Source organism: Chanos chanos, chromosome 12 (assembly GCF_902362185.1).
Source record: "Chanos chanos chromosome 12, fChaCha1.1, whole genome shotgun sequence".
Taxonomy (NCBI): Eukaryota; Metazoa; Chordata; class Actinopteri; order Gonorynchiformes; family Chanidae; genus Chanos; species Chanos chanos.
The window spans coordinates 21,319,151-21,340,244 of NC_044506.1; the positions used below are offsets into that span (position 1 = coordinate 21,319,151).

The 21,094-nt window shown below is 46.4% G+C and overlaps 1 protein-coding gene across 1 annotated transcript in view; it reads left to right on the plus strand.

The window, feature by feature from the left end:
• The first annotated feature begins 1,635 nt into the window (after positions 1–1,635).
• Positions 1,636–21,094, plus strand: part of ubap2l (ubiquitin associated protein 2-like) — a 31,255-nt gene continuing 11,796 nt past the window's right edge. Inside the window, exons 1-16 of the mRNA XM_030788765.1 lie at positions 1,636–1,670; positions 3,768–3,905; positions 6,422–6,499; positions 7,395–7,505; positions 7,769–7,943; positions 10,130–10,225; positions 10,378–10,423; positions 13,767–13,873; positions 14,029–14,101; positions 14,492–14,567; positions 14,999–15,084; positions 15,985–16,165; positions 17,031–17,229; positions 17,618–17,925; positions 18,065–18,243; positions 20,643–20,763. Of these exons, the coding sequence (XP_030644625.1) occupies positions 3,810–3,905; positions 6,422–6,499; positions 7,395–7,505; positions 7,769–7,943; positions 10,130–10,225; positions 10,378–10,423; positions 13,767–13,873; positions 14,029–14,101; positions 14,492–14,567; positions 14,999–15,084; positions 15,985–16,165; positions 17,031–17,229; positions 17,618–17,925; positions 18,065–18,243; positions 20,643–20,763 (1,932 nt within the window). The 5' untranslated portion in view covers positions 1,636–1,670; positions 3,768–3,809. The remainder of the gene's footprint in view (positions 1,671–3,767; positions 3,906–6,421; positions 6,500–7,394; positions 7,506–7,768; positions 7,944–10,129; positions 10,226–10,377; positions 10,424–13,766; positions 13,874–14,028; positions 14,102–14,491; positions 14,568–14,998; positions 15,085–15,984; positions 16,166–17,030; positions 17,230–17,617; positions 17,926–18,064; positions 18,244–20,642; positions 20,764–21,094) is intronic.

Consider the following 21,094-nt stretch of genomic DNA (forward strand, 5'->3'; position numbering starts at 1 on the left):
CCTCCTGAGGGGTATTCCAGAAAGCGGGTTTAGTGAAAACTCAGAGTTAATTGACTCAGAGTAAGCAGTAAACCTCCTTATAGAAGAGCCCCATGGCTTCATTCTCCTAGTGAAACAAAGGCATAGGGGTCTTCTATTAGGAGGTTTACTACTTGTCCTGAGTTAACCAACTCAGAGTTTTCACTAAACCCACTTTTTGGAATACCCCCCTGCACTATTCTGCAGAGACTACATGCATTTTGCTTCCCACTGTGGCCTGTGCCTCACTCTATGGGTGAATCGGTTTGTTTATGCTAGCTCTGAGGGATAGTCCAAGTGCGTGGTTTAGGGACTGAACCAGCTAAGTTAACTCAGAGTAAGCAGTAAACCTCATAATAGAAGAGCTCTGTGGCTTTGTTTTGCTAGGAGAATGAAGTCATAAGGCTCTTCTATTAGGAGGTTTACGACTTACTCTGAGATCATTTAACCAGAAGTTACTTTTACCTTGCTTCGTAGTACAGGCCCCACACGCTTGGAACATCCCCTTGCTCTTTGGTCTGAATGGAGGAAATCCAAAATTGTGTTCAGCTGAGCAACATTATCATGGGCTTTCTTTTGACGCTGATGATCTGTTGATGAGTGCTACTCATTGACGTTATAGGAAAAATCCATCTGTTAAATCACGTGTCCCTCTTTGAATTGCATGGCTTCTCTTCATTGTTGTTTTGGTTTTGTTTTGTTTTGAAATCTATGTCGAACGCTATGTTCAAGTAGGTAGCAGGCAGAAACAGTTTTTATGCAAAGGTGCTTCGCAAATGTGCACTGTTGCATGAAGTCATTTAATCCTCAGGCCATAGGGTTAGGAAATATCATGGATACGAGGAAATGAGATGCAAACAGATTATTGGTACTAAACTGCAGTTTAAAGGGATAGTTCACTGAAAATAAATTCATTGATTGCAAGCATGTGCTCTGTGAAGAGACCCTAAAAAAAAAATGTAGCCTCTGTGAAAAACAATGGTAAATGGTGGGATCCAGTTACAAGTACATCCTCAGATTCAAGAGAACTATGTGTACAACAGCACTATGGGTTTACAATCAAACATTACCCCTAATTTTAGCAAACAAATAGTTTCTAGTCTTTCCACAAGCTTCTGAACACAGTTTTGGCGACTTGCCCTCACTTCTTTCATTGGCCAGCTCAGCCATTCCGTGCAGCACAAAAAGATCTCATTCAATGCAACGTGCTTATGTGTGATGTTATCATTTTAATAAGTATTAGAAAATAATGACTGTTATTGTTTTATCATCCACCACTAAATATACACCACAATCTATATCATAAAATGATGGCAGAATTGACACCTACATAGACATGAGATACTGTTCCAAGGGGGCGCCTTAAAGAAGTTTACGGGGGTGACGTCGACCTGTGCCTTGGTATAATCTAAATGTGTGAGAACTGTGCAGTATTACCGAGTCAAAAGTGTCAAAACCCTGTAAATGAAAATTAAGCAGATAGAGAAGTCGCTTCGACCGAAGTACATTCAGATGTTCAAAAGTTCTGTACAGTGAACAGATTAAATTAAAGAAGTACGGTTATACGCTTAAGGTCTCTTTTCTTGAAATTGCAGAATATCAGTCAACCACGTGACACAGCGATCCGGGGCGTCAGTGTGGAGAAGAAACAGGTAAATTCCTTGTCTGTTATTTATTATCTGAACGATTCGGTTGAGCCTCGTTCGGCTAGGTGTATCGAATCAGGAACTGTGAGTTTTCCTTTTGTTCCTCTCTAAGTATGAATGTATTGTAGACGCCGGCTGGTAGATTTCTAACATCTAGCCGGGTCTCTGGTCAGTACATCGCCTATTCGCAATTTTCTTTATTTGGGGCCTAGAGGCCTAGATGCAACCTCGGTGTCAACTGTGCAAGGAAACTAATGTTATGATCCTTCGAATGGGAAGGTGCTGGGTGTGTGTTGCTGAACGTTTGTCGACGGATTAGTCTGGGGATCGGTGTTAAGTTAACCATCACACGACACCAGCATTTAACTGGCGACCGTGGAAATTTCAAATCTTTAGACGACGTGGTTTATTTTTTTCAGATAACTTACTCACATCGTGGCAGTGGAGCCTTCTTAGCCCAACGCTTTCGTATACAAGCATTAGCATCCCAGCTAGTCGGCTCGCCACATCAACCATGAGGTCGACATGACGAGAAAAGGAAGCCATCCGTTAAAACACCTTGTTTTATTACGAAGGGGTTTAAACATTTGGTTCTAAGAGTATGAACCTTGGTGCGAGGTTCTTGATGTTTTACTAACCAATATTCGTTCGTAGCTTAGACTAGAATCACTTGATTAAGAAACGAAGTAGCAAGTTACCGTTACAGAATTAGTGAGCCAACCAGCGTTAGCCAGCTAACTTGGAGCAAGTTGGCACTGAACAGCAATGGCCTTCTCTAACAAAATTACAAGCAGCTGTAATATTAATCGATCTCTATTTTGGTTCTAATGTGTGCTTTTCCTTTTCCAAACGTGACACCTGATCGAGTCTAACGTGTCAGCTAATTTGATCACATTTGTTTACAGAAGGTAGCCTAACAGTTCCGTTTGGCATCAGTAACCACATAAAACCAGCAGTCGTTTTCATATGGTACAGGCACCTGATGTTTCAATGGAGTGGAGCAGATTGGCAGTCGGTGCTGTAAATGTTATACCTCGGTAGTTATAACTGTCTGCAAATCAGTGCTGTGCAGTGTTTCTTGATGACCACTCATGGTAGCGTGTTAGCTAGCTAGCATAACCCTAGCTGAGAAATTCGCCCTTAATTTCCAACCAACATACTTTCTCTTTGGTGAGCCTCGTTAAAAATGTGATACTTGTTAGATTAATTTAGATTTTAAATTCTTGCCACGCGAGGCTTAGAATATATTTCATGCGGAGGGCGGCAGACTTGGTTCGCTATAGTATTATGTTTGTAACTTGTTTTTGAAAGGATGTCTAAAACGCGATGTTTTCATCCTTGTAGTCGCAGTTTATGTCAAATGATATTTTTCATCCGTGAAAACGCTCACATCGTCGTGTAGGTGTCCATTTGTCAAGCTTATTTTCCGCGGTTAGACCGCACGTTGTTGACATGATAGCGGATGCTTATTGGCTGTTAGTTTATGTGTCGGACGTGCACGCAGAAAAGTGCGTAGCTCGCTGTGCCACTACCTGCGAGTTTATAAACCTGTGCTATTTAGCTTTTGTCTCAGCAATGCATTTCGAGATGTGAATTGTAAGTGACCTAAAACATCGAAATAGTCGATAAACCTATGACCGAAGACGTTTATGCAATTTGTGAAGTATTTCCACTTTTCGGAAACATTCTTTTTTTTGGTGACAACGTCACATAATTCAGTGCCCGGAAGTATGCTTATATTTAATGTTTATTGTTGTTCTTCGTTAAATGTGTTTCCAAAAAAAGTACAGTAACACATAGTCAAGCAACAATTTGGGATATATAATTAATTCTACTCGATTTTTTTTTTGCTAACTGTGAAACTGTGCTTTCATGTTGATGGACTTGGTCGGTCTTTCAAAATGGCCACGGACCATTTACATCGTATGATGGGAGCATGTTTGTTTGCACGTGTTTACATATGAGACATCAAATCGCTGATGGTCTGTACAACAGAGGGGGGAAAAAATCAATATTTGCATGCACTTGCTCGTAGATTATTAATTTATCAGGGTTTAATAAATGTGTTGCCTTTCTGAACACATTTCCTTTGTCTTTCTGTAGGTATTGCTACTTTGTAAATACCGCTATTTGTATATACTGTAAATGATGACATCGGTGGGCGGTAACCGGTCCCGAGGCAACTGGGAACAAACACAAGGTCAGACACAGAACCCGTCACAGCACAAGCAGAGGCCTCAGGTAAGTCAGTCCGTCCCCCCAAGTAGATGAACCCTGTTCTTGAACTTGAAAATGTAATTTAGATAGTTCATGACACTGAACTGGGAAACAGAGAATAACAAAAAACGACCCAAAACGTGATCTGGACACACAGTGAACACAGTGTGCTTGTGAGACAATGAACAGGCTACACAGCATCCCGATAACTGAGGCGTAGGCTTGTACAGTTTAAAAAAACGGGATAAAACATTTTCTCGGATGTGTAGACATTTGTGTAAAGCTGTAATATGGTAAATCGAAAGTAAAATAGTTCTGCGTCATCAGTCGCGCGTAAAGCTGTACATAAAACTGATAATATGATGATGATGAATAAATCATTGATATGTAGAATTTGACAAGGGAAAAGACTTGGAGTGGCAGTAGTCAGACTTATTCTGTGTTGTCTAAAGTTGGAGAACGTCTGTCTACATCTGTCCGCTTTGGCTGTTTAAAGGGACCTTTTAGTGACAGGGGAGTTTACTGCACTTTAATCAGGAGTCTTTACCCCCTCACCATTTAATGGCTGTCTAAAAAAATAACTTAAAATAAAAAAAAAAAAAAGAAAAAATTCCCCACAAATCCATGGAAACTTGCCGTCGATCTGTGATGGCGCAGTGTTGGTTTAGCGATGACATCATGCTGTCCCGACAGGAAAGCATCAGCGGCACGCGTCATGTGACACGTTGTCATTCATATAGACCCAGGACATTACTGATGACAGCTTACGTCTTCAGTGAGACCTGTCATTTACACAGATAATTCTGATGATAAAAGACGCTTTACTCTAACAGTTCTACGACAAGTTAGTCAAAACCCCTTTCTTCATTGAGGGCGGACTAGCCTGTGCTGTATCTACAGTCTAATGCGATGTGTTTGTGCGTGTCAGAGCTGAGTGGCCTGTGTCCTCTGAGACCAAACACTGTGAGACTGAACTAATGTGATGTGAGCCGTAGTCTCACGCTGCCGCTAAACGCGGGTGTCAGTCTTTATTGTGGAGTTTAATACGGTCAGGTTCACTCAGCATGGTGAGGAGCTGGAGTGACAGCTATATTGACCAGGCTACAGTGATTGACAGCTGCGGTTCGCCTCAGGTCACAGGCGCCTGTGCTTGACTCTGTGCACACGCAGAGTTTATTACCTGTGCCTGAAACGCAGTGAAGTACTGCATGACTCAAGTCATTCTCAGATAATCAGAGCTGATGGGTTTAAGAGACTAAACCAGGTTCTTTTTTTTTTTTTTTTTGGTTTATTTCTGTCTCTGGGTTGTGGGAGGGTAAAAGACAACTAAACCTGGTTTCACGTTCCCTGCAAGCGAAATGTTGGTGGGTGGGTTCCCTGTCAAAGCGAAACAGTGTCCAATAAAGTTCACGTCTTGAAAGGCACAGGGTTAAACATGTAATCTACAGACAACAGGATTTCCAGCCAGTCATGGAAAACTTATGGTTGGGCATTAATGGGAGGAAGGGACAGTTCTGGAAGGACAATAGCAGAAGCAGTTTTTATCAGCCGCTTGGGCGACGCCCTGACTCCTCTAAAACAGAAGTGCTGCTTTCGTTATTTCGGTGACCTCCTGGCTGACCTTTGGGATTCTTGAGTGAAGCTTTCGTCCTGCGTTCAGTCAGGAAGCGGTGAGGTCTGTGGAAAAAAATCGATAAGGCTGTGAGGCAGCATCTTTTGGTTTTGAATTCATTTAAAAAAGAAAATAAACAACTCGATGCAGCTCGTCGGATCAAATCAGATTACAAGCGCTTGGGAGCATGGTTTAGCTCTGTTATGTCAGAATAAAGAACAGACCTAAAACTAATCTACCCGGTTTGGCTCTGTGCGGGCCGCTCAGAGCCTTACTGGGTAACTGAGGCATGGTTGGAGTACGTAACTGGGACATGGATGCTTTGAAAGTGAAAGTTACATTGACGGCCTGCAGCGTGTTTGGTGGTGGACCCCTTCCCGTACCTTAAAGTGAGCATACAGTTACTGAGTTCTCTACATTAGGACTTGAACCTCCTGGGTCTCTGGGCTGGTTTGGGTCTCGTCCACATACACGCTTGCAGCCCCCTCTGCAGAGGAGCAGGATGAGACAGGCTCAGGGTGTGGTCATGTTTAGCAGTGGACACTGTGAAAATGACATGCATGGAGAGTGCAGTGCTCTGCCTGAGCAAAAGGGGGCAGTATAGTGATTTAAAAGTGAGGCTGCAGTTTGAAGCTTCTCCCTGCTTTGTTTCAGTAAAATGAGTGTTTTACGCAGATATAACAACACATACCATACTCTTTTACAACAAGAGTACATACATACACAGTATTACACACACACTCTTATACACCTCACCCTGTTTCAACCACACACACCCCTCACACACTTACAGCGGCACAGACCTCACGTGGTTATAGTAACACACACCTTACGTGGTTTATAAATGGTTAGTGTAGCTTTGGCCTGGAGTGTGTGTGGTGTGTTCTCCTGTGCCAGTGTAGCTGAAAGCTTGTCTGTCTCCACCCAGGCCACGGCTGAGCAGATCCGACTGGCACAGATGATCTCCGACCACAATGATGCTGACTTTGAGGAGAAAGTCAAGCAGGTAACCACTGGGCTTAACACATCTGCAACAACCACTGGGCTTAACACATCTGCTACGCTGCTGTATGATTTTACGCATTTTAAATGTGGCGTTGGGTGTCGGTCACCCCACCGTGAGGGTAGTCATCAAAAGGTAAAACCCTCAGGGATTTCGGATCCCTCTCTCTCGAACCCCAGTCTCAGTTGTCTTCAGATAGCTGAACTTAAGCCAGCTCTTCTTCGAAGGCTTAACAGTGAATTTGGTGATCAGGTTTGTATGCACATAATTGAGAGCAGCATAAGTACACACACACACACCCACTCTCTCCCATCCTCACTGATCTGACACTGAGTCTGGTTTGCTTAAGAGTGAGAGATGAGCCTTTGAGCCAGCCAGCTGACTAGTCACGCATGTCGCCGCTTGGGTTCTTAACAAATGCAGTCTTTTCAAATCGAGCTAGAGTCCCTCACAGAGAGAAATGAGCTCACCAGCACAGTGCTCTGAAGTTCTTACGCTCTCACACACACACACACACACACACACACACACAGAGGCACAGAGCAGTAATTAAGTCTGCGGTGCTTGTAGGAGTGCAGTGGGTCTGAGTGGTGTGTACCACGATACTGTTTGGGGGGGAGGGGGGGGTACCAGATGCTGTCTCGACGCATCTGTCTGGGAGCGACCGAAAAATTGACCTAGGTGTTCATTTTAGTTTTCTGCCTTGTGTCTGTTTGGACTGATCAGACTTCAACCAGTTTGAATGTATATTAATGTCATTTTAAGCACAGACATACAACCTGCACATCAGTCGGACCAGAAGCAAGTGGTATCACTAAGCTGAGAGTATCCATAGTGATTAATGTCATGTTATGGAGGTGACTCTCTGATCTGTTATTATGTTCTCCTTTCCCTTTAGCTTATTGACATCACAGGAAAGGACCAGGATGAGTCTATGATCGCTTTGCATGACTGTAATGGAGACATCAACAGAGCCATCAACGTCCTGCTGGAGGGCAGCCCTGACACTGTGAGTCCGCCGTCTGCTCCCAGCCAGCCAAAGCCACGCGAAGCTACCCAGCTAGCGTGGCCGGCTACCAAACATAGCCAGTAACCTATTTCAGAAGTGTGTTGAGTGATCATTGTGGGGAGGTTTTCAGAAGTGTGTTGAGTGATCATTGTGGGGAGGTTTTCAGAAGTGTGTTGAGTGATCGTTGTGGGGAGGTTTTCAGAAGTGTGTTGAGTGAATGCTGTGAGGAGGTTTTGTTGGAGCTGATTTATCTCCTCTCTCAGGACTCATGGGAGATGGTTGGGAAGAAGAAGGGAGTGCCAGGTCAGAAGGAGAGCGGACAGACGGAGGGAGAGGAGGAACGGAAGGAGAGTCGGGAGAAAGGAGGAGAGAAAGATACAGCACGTCGTAGAGGAGGCGCGCCGCGAAGGGGTCGTGGGGCCAGCCGCGGACGAGAGTGTGAGTAAAGTGTGTGTGTGTGTGTCATAACTCATCTGTCATATTTGTCCTTCAACAACACATATGGTTGTTTGTTAAGTTCACATAGGTAAGTGAGTAGGGTATGGATTATGCAATGCAAATTCTTATCATTGTTGAATGTAAAACAAGGCTGAATGATGAACTGTCCCTCTGAGGCTGAATTCTCCTGATGTTTACCTCTCCTCAGTTCCAAATTCACTGCAGGCTTCTGTCCAGTGTTTTTGTTCCAAACTGTGGGTTGTCTCACTATCAGAGGCGGCGTTTGTAAATGTTTTATCCTGGATGGTCAGTCAGTGGATCATTGCTCTGTCACTAATCCAGCATGCCTGTGTGTCAAAAAACAGGAATGACACAGCTGTGTGTGATGGACAGGAATGACATGCTAATGTGTAACAGACAGGACAGGCATGTGGGGTGTGTAACAGGTAGAACCAGCATGCCCGTTCGTGTAACGGACAGGACCTGTGTGTGGGAGTGTGTAGTGGACAGGCCAAGCATGCTTGTATGTGTAACAGACAAGACCAGCATGCTTCTGCGTGTAACGGACAGGAGTATGACCAGCTCAGTCAAATTCGTCTGGAGAGGCAGAGAATGGGAATGTTGTGGTTGTGATTTGTGTGGGGAGGCAGAGAATGGGAATGGTGTGATTTGTCTGGAGAGGCAGAGAATGGGAATGGTGTGATTTGTCTGGAGAGGCAGAGAATGGGAATGGTGTGATTTGTCTGGAGAGGCAGAGAATGGGAATGGTGTGATTTGTGTGGGGAGGCAGAGAATGGGAATGGTGTGATTTGTGTGGGGAGGCAGAGAATGGGAATGGTGTGATTTGTGTGGGGAGGCAGAGAATGGGAATGGTGTGATTTGTGTGGGGAGGCAGAGAATGGGAATGGTGTGATTTGTGTGGGGAGGCAGAGAATGGGAATGGTGTGATTTGTGTGGGGAGGCAGAGAATGGGAATGGTGTGATTTGTGTGGGGAGGCAGAGAATGGGAATGGTGTGATTTGTGTGGGGAGGCAGAGAATGGGAATGGTGTGATTTGTGTGGGGAGGCAGAGAATGGGAATGGTGTGATTTGTGTGGGGAGGCAGAGAATGGGAATGGTGTGATTTGTGTGGGGAGGCAGAGAATGGGAATGGTGTGATTTGTGTGGGGAGGCAGAGAATGGGAATGGTGTGATTTGTGTGGGGAGGCAGAGAATGGGAATGGTGTGATTTGTGTGGGGAGGCAGAGAATGGGAATGGTGTGGTTGTGATTTGTCTGGAGAGGCAGAGAATGGGAATGCTGTGATTTGTCTGGAGAGGCAGAGAATGGGAATGCTGTGATTTGTCTGGAGAGGCAGAGAATGGGAATGGTGTGGTTGTGATTTGTCTGGAGAGGCAGAGAATGGGAATGGTGTGATTTGTCTGGAGAGGCAGAGAATGGGAATGTTGTGGTTGTGATTTGTGTGGGGCATTTTGACCAGTACGCTGCACACGGTTAAAGCTCTCACTGTTCTGTTTGTAGCAGTGAGGGGAGGACAGAGTGTGCCAGATCAAATTCAGCCAGTACCGGATGCTCTCTCTCAGTGTCTGTCTGAGGCGCGGGGCAACATAAGGCTGAAACACTCAAATGAAACCTGTGGTCTGAGTTTCCTACCTCACTGACGCAGCTGTTTGTCCTGGGCCGTTCTCCGTGCTGTTGTCTGTGTTCCACCGGGCTGTTGGTGCCTGCTCCGCAGTAACGGAGCTGGTCATCAGTGAGGAGGAGAAGAAACACGCGCTCCCGGCGACCTCCTGAGGCGTGTGGGGCGCTCCCTCAGGCTGTGTGAGACTGCTGGAGACTGAGCCTGCCGAGCTGTGTCTGCCTGTCCTGTTTTTAAAAGCGCTGCGTCTCTCTGTCCAAACAGAGAGCATGTTCACTCACACCGTTTGTGCTGTTTCAGCCGTAATGTGACGAACGCACTCCAGTTAAACTTCAGAGTGGAGATTACACGGGACCGACCGATTGATCTGAGCATCCGGTTCTTAGTGTCTGGATCGGATGCGTTTTTTTTTTTTTTTTTTTTTTTTTTTTCCGACCACTTTTTGGTCCGTGTCTGTTTATCACCTCCACTCTGCTCCCTTCTTTGACTTGTTTTGTTTCTTTTCTCTCCTGTATATCCTCACCTCCGTCTCTGTTCTCCTCCTTTAGACCGAGGGCAGGAGAACGGACTGGACGGGGCGAAGACTGGGGGGGCGGTAGGTCGAGGGACTGAACGAGGTCGCCGGGGGAGAGGCAGAGGGAGAGGTGAGTTTAACTGGGACCAGCAGAAGACCATTTAACTCTGCTTTAGTGGAACTGGTCTGAACAATAAAATCAATAACATTTCAAAGAGAAGCCTTAATTGGAATTCTTTTTTTTTTCTTTCTTTTTTTTTATTTGTGGTCGTCGTCCTGTAGGAGGCGCCGGTCGGAGAGGGAGCAGGTTCTCGTCTCAGGGCATGGGGTAAGTTGCGGTTTGTACTGACTGAATTGAATTTATGGTCGCCTAAGACCCAAGGCAAGAGAATATCGTTGGTCTCTCCGTTTGTATTTGTCTAAATCAGTACCGGGACTCTACCGATACGGTCCTTTAGAAGATAAGCCATTTCACGAGCACATTCCGGTCAGCTGTGTTTGGATGAACTGGTCTGTATTACACCTCCACAGGCCAACACGCCCCCAATGGTGCACCACTCTGTGTGTGTGTGTGTGTGTGTGTGTATGTATTGCTGCTTTTTGCAGGGCTTTTTGGTATTGAGTTTTGTCTTGCTAGCTGAAGACTGAATTGTCAGTTCTCCTTCCAGCTCTTACAGCTGTATTTCTGGTATGACAGTCATTTCCGTCTTTGAAGTGTTCTAAAATTATTGATTAGCTTGCAGTTTATAGTCTGAGACATTAGCTTTGAAAGCTAGAAAAGTTGGCTGGGCATGTCACAGGATTACCCCAAATCACCTGACAGTGGCAGGAATTAGAAAGTAGAGCTGGACTATTTCAGTGGGTTCAGTTCAGGGCTCAGTTGGCCCGCACTGACACTACATTTGGCCTGACATTGCACTGTCTGTGTAAATGAGGACACACAAAAGTTTCTATTTTCTCACATGATCGCTGTCTTTATACACACACACACACACACACACACACAGAGGCGCTTCATTTTGATCAGGGTTTTTCCAGATCTTGTCCTGGTGATCTGGGATCCTGCTGGATTTTATCCCAACCAAACTCTAGGGTCTCTGATTGGCTGAAGAGTGCACATGCCTGTTTCCCAGATAAACATAAGGCTCTAAATATGACGTGAGGGCAAAAACCAGTAGGACCCTGGACCTCCAGGACCAGATTTTTAGAAAGCTGGTTTAGACGGACTCAGTGTTGGCGGGACACAGATGACGCTGGCTGTAGAGGAGTGTAGTGTGTCCCTTCACACAGCGCTATCACAGTGTACAGAGGGATTAGAAGGAGAGTGTGTGGTGTTTGTATGATTAAAAAGAAAAAAGAATAGAGTTATGACATGACACACACACACGTCTGTATGCAGACATGAGGCTGAGGGGTTAATGACACGGTGTGAAAAAGAGGGAAAATGAAAAGAGAATGGATGAGTAGTAGCTGTCAGTAAGGAGCTTTTTAGAGGGGGCTTTTTTGGGGGGGTTGGCTCCTGGCCAAATCTGACCGGCTGAAAAAAAGATGGTGGCGGCGTGTGGTGAAGGTGTCGTGGGTTTTCTTAATGCCAAAAAACTTTTTTTTTTTTTCCCCTAGTGCAGCTAGACTAGATTTCTGTGTAGAAAGGACTGGAACATCAGTCTGTTCTTGGGCAGGAAATCAGACACTGTCCTCTCCTTTCCCATAACTGAGGAATTTTTGGGAATTCCTGTGATATTATCCTGACAGCAGACGTCTTGATAGGCACTGGGAGCATACAAATGATTTGTAGTCTGTTTCTGTTTTTCTTTTGCGCACAAGAAAGACATAAGACACTAATGTCCTCGTTAGGGACTTTTCAGATATGTGAGTAGTGACAGTGCTGTAGTGACAGTGCTTAAGAGACGCGTGTCAGAAACATTGTCTCTGCTCGGTGCCACTTTCCCATGAAGAGAAACTGAATCAGCTACGTATGTAAATCATGGCGATAGAAAAGGGCAGACCTCCGTCTGACTGACCCTCCCGCAACACGACCAGCGCTGTTCCTATAGACGCCCCGCCCAGCCAGTGCGAACGCTCAGACACAAACTCATCACACCGAGTGTCAGGGCAGAGTGGAATTTACCGCTGCGCCGTCCAAGTGAGATGAAGATGAGCTTAAGTGGTCAGTGCCCAGTAAAAATCTATTCATTGACCAGTTGACTTTGACTTCGGTTACCATGGTATAGTTTTATGTAGGCTCACCGTGTGTGTGTGTGTGTGTGTGTGTGTGTGTGTGTGTGTGTGTGTGTGTGTGTGTGGTGGGAAACTGCAGGCTTCTGGCTTTCTGTGACAGTGTAGTTGGGAGAATATCCACTCCTCTGTAGCGTTACCTGTTAGAGCATGCATTAGGACTGTGTGTGTAAATGTGTGTGTAAGTGTGTGTGTGTAAATGTGTGTGTGTGTGTGTGTGTGTTTGTATGTGTCTCTGGGCTGTGTCTCACGGTTAAAGCTCCGCTCAGTCTTTATTCTCTTTCAGCAGCGTTGGCTTTGGCCTGTGACACCTCAGTCAAGACATAAATCCTCACTGACATTTAATGACTGTCACACACGCACGCGCACACACACACACACACACGCACGCACACAGTGTTCTTACCACCACATGCCCAGCTTTTCATACACACCTGTCCTCACTCCAGTTTGCTCACACACGCATACACACATCTACAAACATGTACACAAACAGGTTTCCCCCCACACACCTGTCCTCACTTGCATTCAGACAAGCACAGGTTTACACACACACACACACACACACAGGCAGGCAGAGATGTGAGGTGTGGTGTTGAGTTTGTAATTGTGATTTGTGATTGTTGTTGTTTCTCTCTAAAGCCAGACTGATAGGGGTTCCAGGCATGATTTGTCAGGGGACGAGAGGTGAGTGAAATGCGGCTGGTTTGTCAGTGGTTTGCCTGTGAGAGTCTGTCTGAGAAAGAGGTTTGTCTGGGCTTTTCCTGAGTGACTGAGACATTTCCCCCAGAGGACAGTTTGAGGTGGCAGAGAACCGGCTGCTCTGGCTACAAACGCTGCTTTTTGTCCTTTTGTGGTTGATCCACTAGATCACAGTGTTCTCTCCCACTCCGCTGACGGTTTCCTTCCGGAATGCTCTGTCTGCTCATCTGGATGACAGCCCTTGTTTGCATTGACTCTGGCTCTTGTCCTGAGCACGTTTTCCAGTCGTTTTTTTCCTAGATTTTTAGATTGAGTGATATTCACACTTGACATGCTCTCCTGTGCTTTCTCTCTTGCGCCGTGCGTGTGTGGGCGCGCGCGCGTGTCTTTTGTGTGTGCGTGCGTGCGTGTGTGTGTGTGTGTGTGTGTGAATGAAACACTGTCTGAATCTGTTTTGAACATGTTTCCTGAGACGGCTGTCTTACTCTTCAGGGGTCATTAAGATCTTGTGAATTCCTGCTTTGTTCTGATTTGAACCCCGATCTGATCTCCATCAGTAAAGGATGAACAGAGTACAGTTAACCAAAAAAGAGCCAGGAAATCCTGCCTCCCTGCATCCTTATAGTCTTTAGAGATCAGACCGCAGAGAAAGGCTGGTGCTATTGTCCTCCTCCTATTTATTTCAGTCACTAAATCGCCGCCCCCTTCCCCCCAACCCCCTTCCTCCTTTTCAGTACCTTTAACCCAGCGGATTACGCAGAACCAGCCCAGCCGGAGGAGAACTACACGGGAGCGAACACGTGGAGTAACACAGGCACCCTGGAAGCCGAGGAAAGCACCAGTCAGTATCTCCCCTCAGATCTACCTTTTCTTTTCCAAACGTGTCATTTGCTCTTTCCCTAGTCTACCTGAGCGTGGTCCCTCTCTCTCTCCTGTATGTGTGCGGTCCTCACAAATTATGTCTGTCTCATTTGGAGTTTGTGTAAATGGAAAAAGTTGATTATTTTGCCATTCCCGTAGGGCTTGAGGGAACGAGTTATCCCCCGAAGTTTGACTCCACCCCAGGTGAGTCTTTCCTCCCCTGTTTATCCTAAATGACGTCTGTCTGTTGTCTGTACGTTTTGGTTTACCTTTAACGACGTCTGTACGTTTTGGTTTACCGTTAACGACGTCTGTCTGTTGTCTGTACGTTTTGGCTTACCGTTAACGACGTCTGTCTGTTGTCTGTACGTTTTGGCTTACCGTTAACGACGTCTGTCTGTTGGCTTCACGTTTTGGCTTACCTTTAACGATGTCTGTCTGTTGTCTGTACGTTTTGGCTTACCTTTAACGACGTCTGTCTGTTGTCTGTACGTTTTGGCTTACCTTTAACGATGTCTGTCTGTTGTCTGTACGTTTTGGCTTACCTTTAACGATTTCTGTTGGCTTCACGTTTTGGTTTTGGGTGCCCTGTACTGAGAGAGCTTGTGGTTTTCTATTTAGGTGCTTGGAGAACTGCAACAGAGGAATGGGGTACTGAAGATTGGAATGAGGATGTGAGTTTGAAAGACACACACTCACTCTCTCTCTTTCTCTCTGTGTGTGTGTGTGTGTGTGTGTGTCTGTCTGTGTGTGTGCGCATGCGTCTGTGTGTGTGTGCGCGTGCGTCTGTGTGTGTGTGCGTGCGCGTGCGTCTGTGTGTGTGTGCGTGCGCGTGCGTCTGTGTGTGTGTGCGTGCGCGTGCGTCTGTGTGTGTGTGCGTGCGCGTGCGTCTGTGTGTGTGCTTGTGTGTGTGTGTGGGCGCGCGTCTGTCTGTGTGTGTGTGTGTGTGCGCACGCGCGCACGTCTGTGTGTGTGGTGCGTCTGTGTGTGTGTGTGTGCATGCACACATATGCACTGTTAGACTACACTTTAGACAGATAATACTTCTCTGGCTTTCTTAACTGATTGGTCCTTTACTAACTGTTGTTTTGGTTCTTGTCTTTAGCTGTCAGAGGCAAAGATCTTCACTGCCTCCAGCATGGCCTCCGTGCCCCTCCCTCAGGAAAGTGTCACCATCACCCCGGGACAGAGGTGGGTCTGACACACTCGCACACGCACACACATGCACGCACACACACTTGTACTCTGGGCCCCTCCCACAGGAGTGTGTCACCATCACCTCAGGACAGAGGTGGGTCATGTCACATCATACACAACAGCAGCTTAAGACACACTTTTAAGACACACACATGCACACATGCACACACCCTCAACACTTAACATGCATGCGCACGTGTATGTGTCGGGTACGGCTGTGTGAACGGTATATGAATAAGAAACTGAATTTGGACTAGCCTGTTTATGCAGGGGATGTCCAAACCCTGTTAGTCATAGTTCACTGGAAGTTCCTAAGAATCTGCTAGAAACCCCGCCTTCGCTTTTTTCTGGTTCTGGTTGTTAACATGAACCAACGCAAAGCATTCTTTCAGATTTCTCTCCCTCTGAGAAGTTTTTAGAAGAGCTGGTGCAGCTACAGAGCTGCTGGATGGTTGGGATTTGTGTTTAGAAACTGGCCCCATGGTCTGTTATGTTGTCAGAGGAGAAGCCAAAACCATGCAGTTCCGTTAATGTCTCCAAACAAGCCACTTCAGCAAAAATTTGGCTAAACCCCGGTCATCGAAATCTGCTAAACACAAGGCCCACCTGGGGAAAAAACACAGAAAACAGTAAAACAAATAAACAAAGCAGTCATGTGATGCCTAGTGAAAATTTGACTGTCTGTTCCGTGAGTATTTGTGTCATCTCATTGACACGGCTGAGTAAGTAGACAGAAACACTCAGGTCATGTTCAAACTTTAATGAAAATGTTAGACCACAGAAACCTACTCTAGTGTTACTGTATCCCTCTGTCTCCACAGAATCGAATGCAGATGTTTGTGAATAATTGAAAAAGAGGTGTCATGGATTGTTTTTCCTCTCTTTTCCCCTCAGGATCGACTTGGCCGTGTTGCTGGGGAAAACCCCGGGCTCCTCGTCCTTGGAGACGGAGGCCGCTCCTCTGGAGGCCCAGCCGGCTCCCGCGCTCTCCCAGTCTCTGGTCTTTAGCAACTCCAAACAGGCTCCTCCTCTCTCCCAGCCTCCCTCCAGCACCTCCTACAGTCAGCACAGCATGGTGAGAGGAGCGACGGTGGCACAGATCTCTCCTCACACACACACACGTTACTTTCACCTCCCTGTTCACCTCCACTCTTACACACACTTTTCTGAGGTCATCACTCAACACTGTTGAAGTTTCTAGAATCACGACTCCAGGGTTGCCGGCAGAAGCGGAGTATCAGCCTTAGTTTGACCGTTTTGATGCGGCCGCTGCATAGTTTGGTGCTTGACAAAGTGCAGAGACAAACAAAAAAACCCCGAAATCTTTCTTCAACTTTAAACTTTAAATCTTTACACATGAAAGCGCAAACAGGGTCTGCTTTTGTTTGTCTTTAGTCAAACTGTAATTTATGCAAGATTTCATTTTAAGTCATCTTGCATTGACTGACCAATCCCTGATTCCTCTGTGCATCAGAACCCTGCACTGTAACCCACATCCCGGTACTGAACCAGTCGAAAATCTCCACTCATTTATCCAAACCCAGTACTGAACCAGTCAAAATTCTCCACTCTTTAATCCAAACCCAGTACTGAACCAGTCAAAATTCTCACCTCTGTAATCCAAACCCAGTACTTACCCACTCAAAATTCTCCACTCTTTAATCCAGTCATTTACCGAGTCAGTTGGTTCTGAACCTTTTAATAATCAGCAAAGGCGAATATTGGATCTGTTTATTGGCTGCTACGTGTGAGTGATGATCAGTTGACCCGTATTACAAACCCCAGAACAGACACAAATAAGTCCACAATAAACTCCGGTTTCAGAACAAAGCCTCCTGTAGCACCTTTTATAGGACATTCTAGAATCCGAACCCTTGGCGTGTACCTCTGGTCTAACGTGGCTCAGACAGGTGGTGATTCTCTCTGTTGTGACTCCTCAGGTGAACATGCTGAATAAGGGGTTTGGAGAGGTCGCAGACTCTAAGGGCAGCACCGGGACCACCACGGGCTCCCAGTTCCTGGAGCAGTTTAAGACGGCCCAGGCGCTGGCCCAGCTGGCGGCCCAGCACACCCAGACCGGACCTCCCAACACACGGCCCTCCACCTGGGACACCAGCTCGGCCACACTGGGACCATACGGTGAGTGTACTGGTGTTGGTCTGTGGGATGGTATGGGACCATACGGTGAGTGTACTGGTGCTGGTCTGTGTGGTGTGTGATGTGTGTGTGTGTGTGTGTGTGCCACGGCCTGTTTTGTGAAGTATTTGTGATGAAATGGACATGAGACTGTTTCAGACTCCGTGGCCTTGACGCTTTTCTCCCTCCGGTGGATTTGCCCTGTGTCCTCTACATTCCTAATGCCCCTGTTTCATTTCTGTGTCTTCTGTTTAATCTGTGCTTTTTCTCTCTGTCCCCACACCTCCTTTACATTGCTACCAAAGGTCTTTTCATATGCCTGTTACTCGTTAATACTATCTTTTTTCTGCCCTCTGATTAACTCTCTCTCTCTCTCGCTCTCTGTTGACAGACATGAAGGCCCAGACGGAGTCTCAGGTCCACAGTCCTTTCACCAAACGCCAGCCATACCAACCCACTTCCACTGCCTCCTCTATGATGGATGCCTTCCTGCAGGACAAGAGTGCTTCGCCCTCCTCCTCCGCCCTCCCCGCTGCTCCACTGACCCAGCCCGTGTCCTCCCAGCTCCAGAAGGCCGCGGGTCCCGGCCCGTGCCAGCAGATCCCCCCTGGCCCGGCGGAACCGCAGGCGTCCAGCCCTCTGCCCCTACAACAGCACAAACTCAGACAGCAGAAGAAGAGGACTTCCATCACCTCAAAGGTTAGTGCTGCGCTGACTCTTTTTCTTAATGATGGCACCACTGTATTTAGCATTGTCTGTAATTAGACCTGTACCTGTACGGGTGTGTGTGTGCGCGTGTGTGAGAGACCCTCTCAACGTGTGAAATTCTTTTTTTCAGATTCCAGCCATGGCAGTGGAGATGCCCGGTTCTGCAGACATATCTGGACTGAACCTGCAGTTTGGAGCCCTCCAGTTTGGCTCAGAACCCGTGCTTCCTGAGTACGACCCCACCACTGCCGTTGCTACGACAACTCCTGGCAACCAGACCCAGAACAGCCTGTATAGCAGTGCTAGCAGGTTAGCTCCTTTAGAGCAACAGCACTGTGTCTGACTTACCTCTCAGACTGGTCTGATCATTCACTACACACCGTAACTTACCTCTCAGACTGGTCTGATCATTCACTTCACGCCATAACTTACCTCTCAGACTGGTCTGATCATTCACTTCACACCATAACTTACCTCTCAGACTGGTCTGATCATTCACTTCACACCATAACTTACCTCTCAGACTGGTCTGATCATTCACTACACACCATAACTTACCTCTCAGACTGGTCTGATCATTCACTTCATACGATAACTTACCTCTCAGACTGGTCTGATCATTCACTTCACTTCACACCGTAACTTACCTCTCAGACTGGTCTGATCATTCACTTCACACCGTAACTTACCTCTCAGACTGGTCTGATCATTCACTTCACACCATAACTTACCTCTCAGACTGGTCTGATCATTCACTTCACACCATAACTTACCTCTCAGACTGGTCTGATCATTCACTTCACACCATAACTTACCTCTCAGACTGGTCTGATCATTCACTACACACCATAACTTACCTCTCAGACTGGTCTGATCATTCACTTCATACGATAACTTACCTCTCAGACTGGTCTGATCATTCACTTCACTTCACACCGTAACTTACCTCTCAGACTGGTCTGATCATTCACTTCACACCGTAACTTACCTCTCAGACTGGTCTGATCATTCACTTCACACCGTAACTTACCTCTCAGACTGGTCTGATCATTCACTTCACACCATAACTTACCTCTCAGACTGGTCTGATCATTCACTACACACCATAACTTACCTCTCAGACTGGTCTGATCATTCACTTCATATGATAACTTACCTCTCAGACTGGTCTGATCATTCACTTCATACGATAACTTACCTCTCAGACTGGTCTGATCATTCACTTCATACGATAACTTACCTCTCAGACTGGTCTGATCATTCACTTCACTTCACACCGTAACTTACCTCTCAGACTGGTCTGATCATTCACTTCACACCATAACTTACCTCTCAGACTGGTCTGATCATTCACTACACACCATAACTTACCTCTCAGACTGGTCTGATCATTCACTTCATACGATAACTTACCTCTCAGACTGGTCTGATCATTCACTTCACTTCACACCGTAACTTACCTCTCAGACTGGTCTGATCATTCACTTCACACCGTAACTTACCTCTCAGACTGGTCTGATCATTCACTTCACACCGTAACTTACCTCTCAGACTGGTCTGATCATTCACTTCACACCGTAACTTACCTCTCAGACTGGTCTGATCATTCACTTCATACGATAACTTACCTCTCAGACTGGTCTGATCATTCACTTCACTTCACACCGTAACTTACCTCTCAGACTGGTCTGATCATTCACTTCACACCGTAACTTACCTCTCAGACTGGTCTGATCATTCACTTCACACCATAACTTACCTCTCAGACTGGTCTGATCATTCACTACACACCATAACTTACCTCTCAGACTGGTCTGATCATTCACTTCATACGATAACTTACCTCTCAGACTGGTCTGATCATTCACTTCACTTCACACCGTAACTTACCTCTCAGACTGGTCTGATCATTCACTTCACACCGTAACTTACCTCTCAGACTGGTCTGATCATTCACTTCACACCGTAACTTACCTCTCAGACTGGTCTGATCATTCACTTCACACCGTAACTTACCTCTCAGACTGGTCTGATCATTCACTTCACACCGTAACTTACCTCTCAGACTGGTCTGATCATTCACTTCACACCATAACTTACCTCTCAGACTGGTCTGATCATTCACTTCACGCCATAACTTACCTCTCAGACTGGTCTGATCATTCACTTCACGCCATAACTTACCTCTCAGACTGGTCTGATCATTCACTTCACGCCATAACTTACCTCTCAGACTGGTCTGATCATTCACTTCACGCCATAACTTACCTCTCAGACTGGTCGGATCATTCACTACGCACCATAACTTACCTCTCAGACTGGTCGGATCATTCACTACGCACCATAACTTACCTCTCAGACTGGTCGGATCATTCACTTCACGCCATAACTTACCTCTCAGACTGGTCTGATCATTCACTACACGCCATAACTTACCTCTCAGACTGGTCGGATCATTCACTTCACACCATAACTTACCTCTCAGACTGGTCTGATCATTCACTACACACCATAACTTACCTCTCAGACTGGTCTGATCATTCACTTCACACCATAACTTACCTCTCAGACTGGTCTGATCATTCACTTCACACTGTGTCTGACTTACCTCTCAGACTGGTCTGATCATTCACTTCAGTGTAATCTGTCAGTTTGATGCTATTCTTTTGGTGAATTACGTTCTCACTCTCTGTGTCTTGTCTGTCCAGTGAGCCAGCCCCTGCCCTGTCAAACACCAATCAGATGGAGCTGTATGAGCAGCGAGCCAATCAGACGCGCCGGTACCCACCTTCAGTCTCCTCTTCTCCACAGAAAGACATGCAGCCCAAGGTAAGAGCACATTTCAGTAGAAGACAATGGCTTTGTGTCTTTGGCTCTCTGACATTCCCTTATTAGGTCTCGCTCAGTTTGTGTCATTTCCATCAGCCCGTTCTCCGTCAGTCATGTTCCCTGTGTCCTCTGCTAGTCGTGTTCTCTGTGTTCTCTGTCTGCCCTGATCTCTGTGTTCCCCATCTGCCCTGGTCTCTGTGTTCCCCGTCTGCCCTGGTCTCTGTGTTCCCCGTCTGCCCTGGTCTCTGTGTTCCCCGTCTGCCCTGGTCTCTGTGTGGTTCTTTTCCTCTTGCCCTGGTCTCTGTGTGGTTCTTTTCCTCTTGCCCTGGCT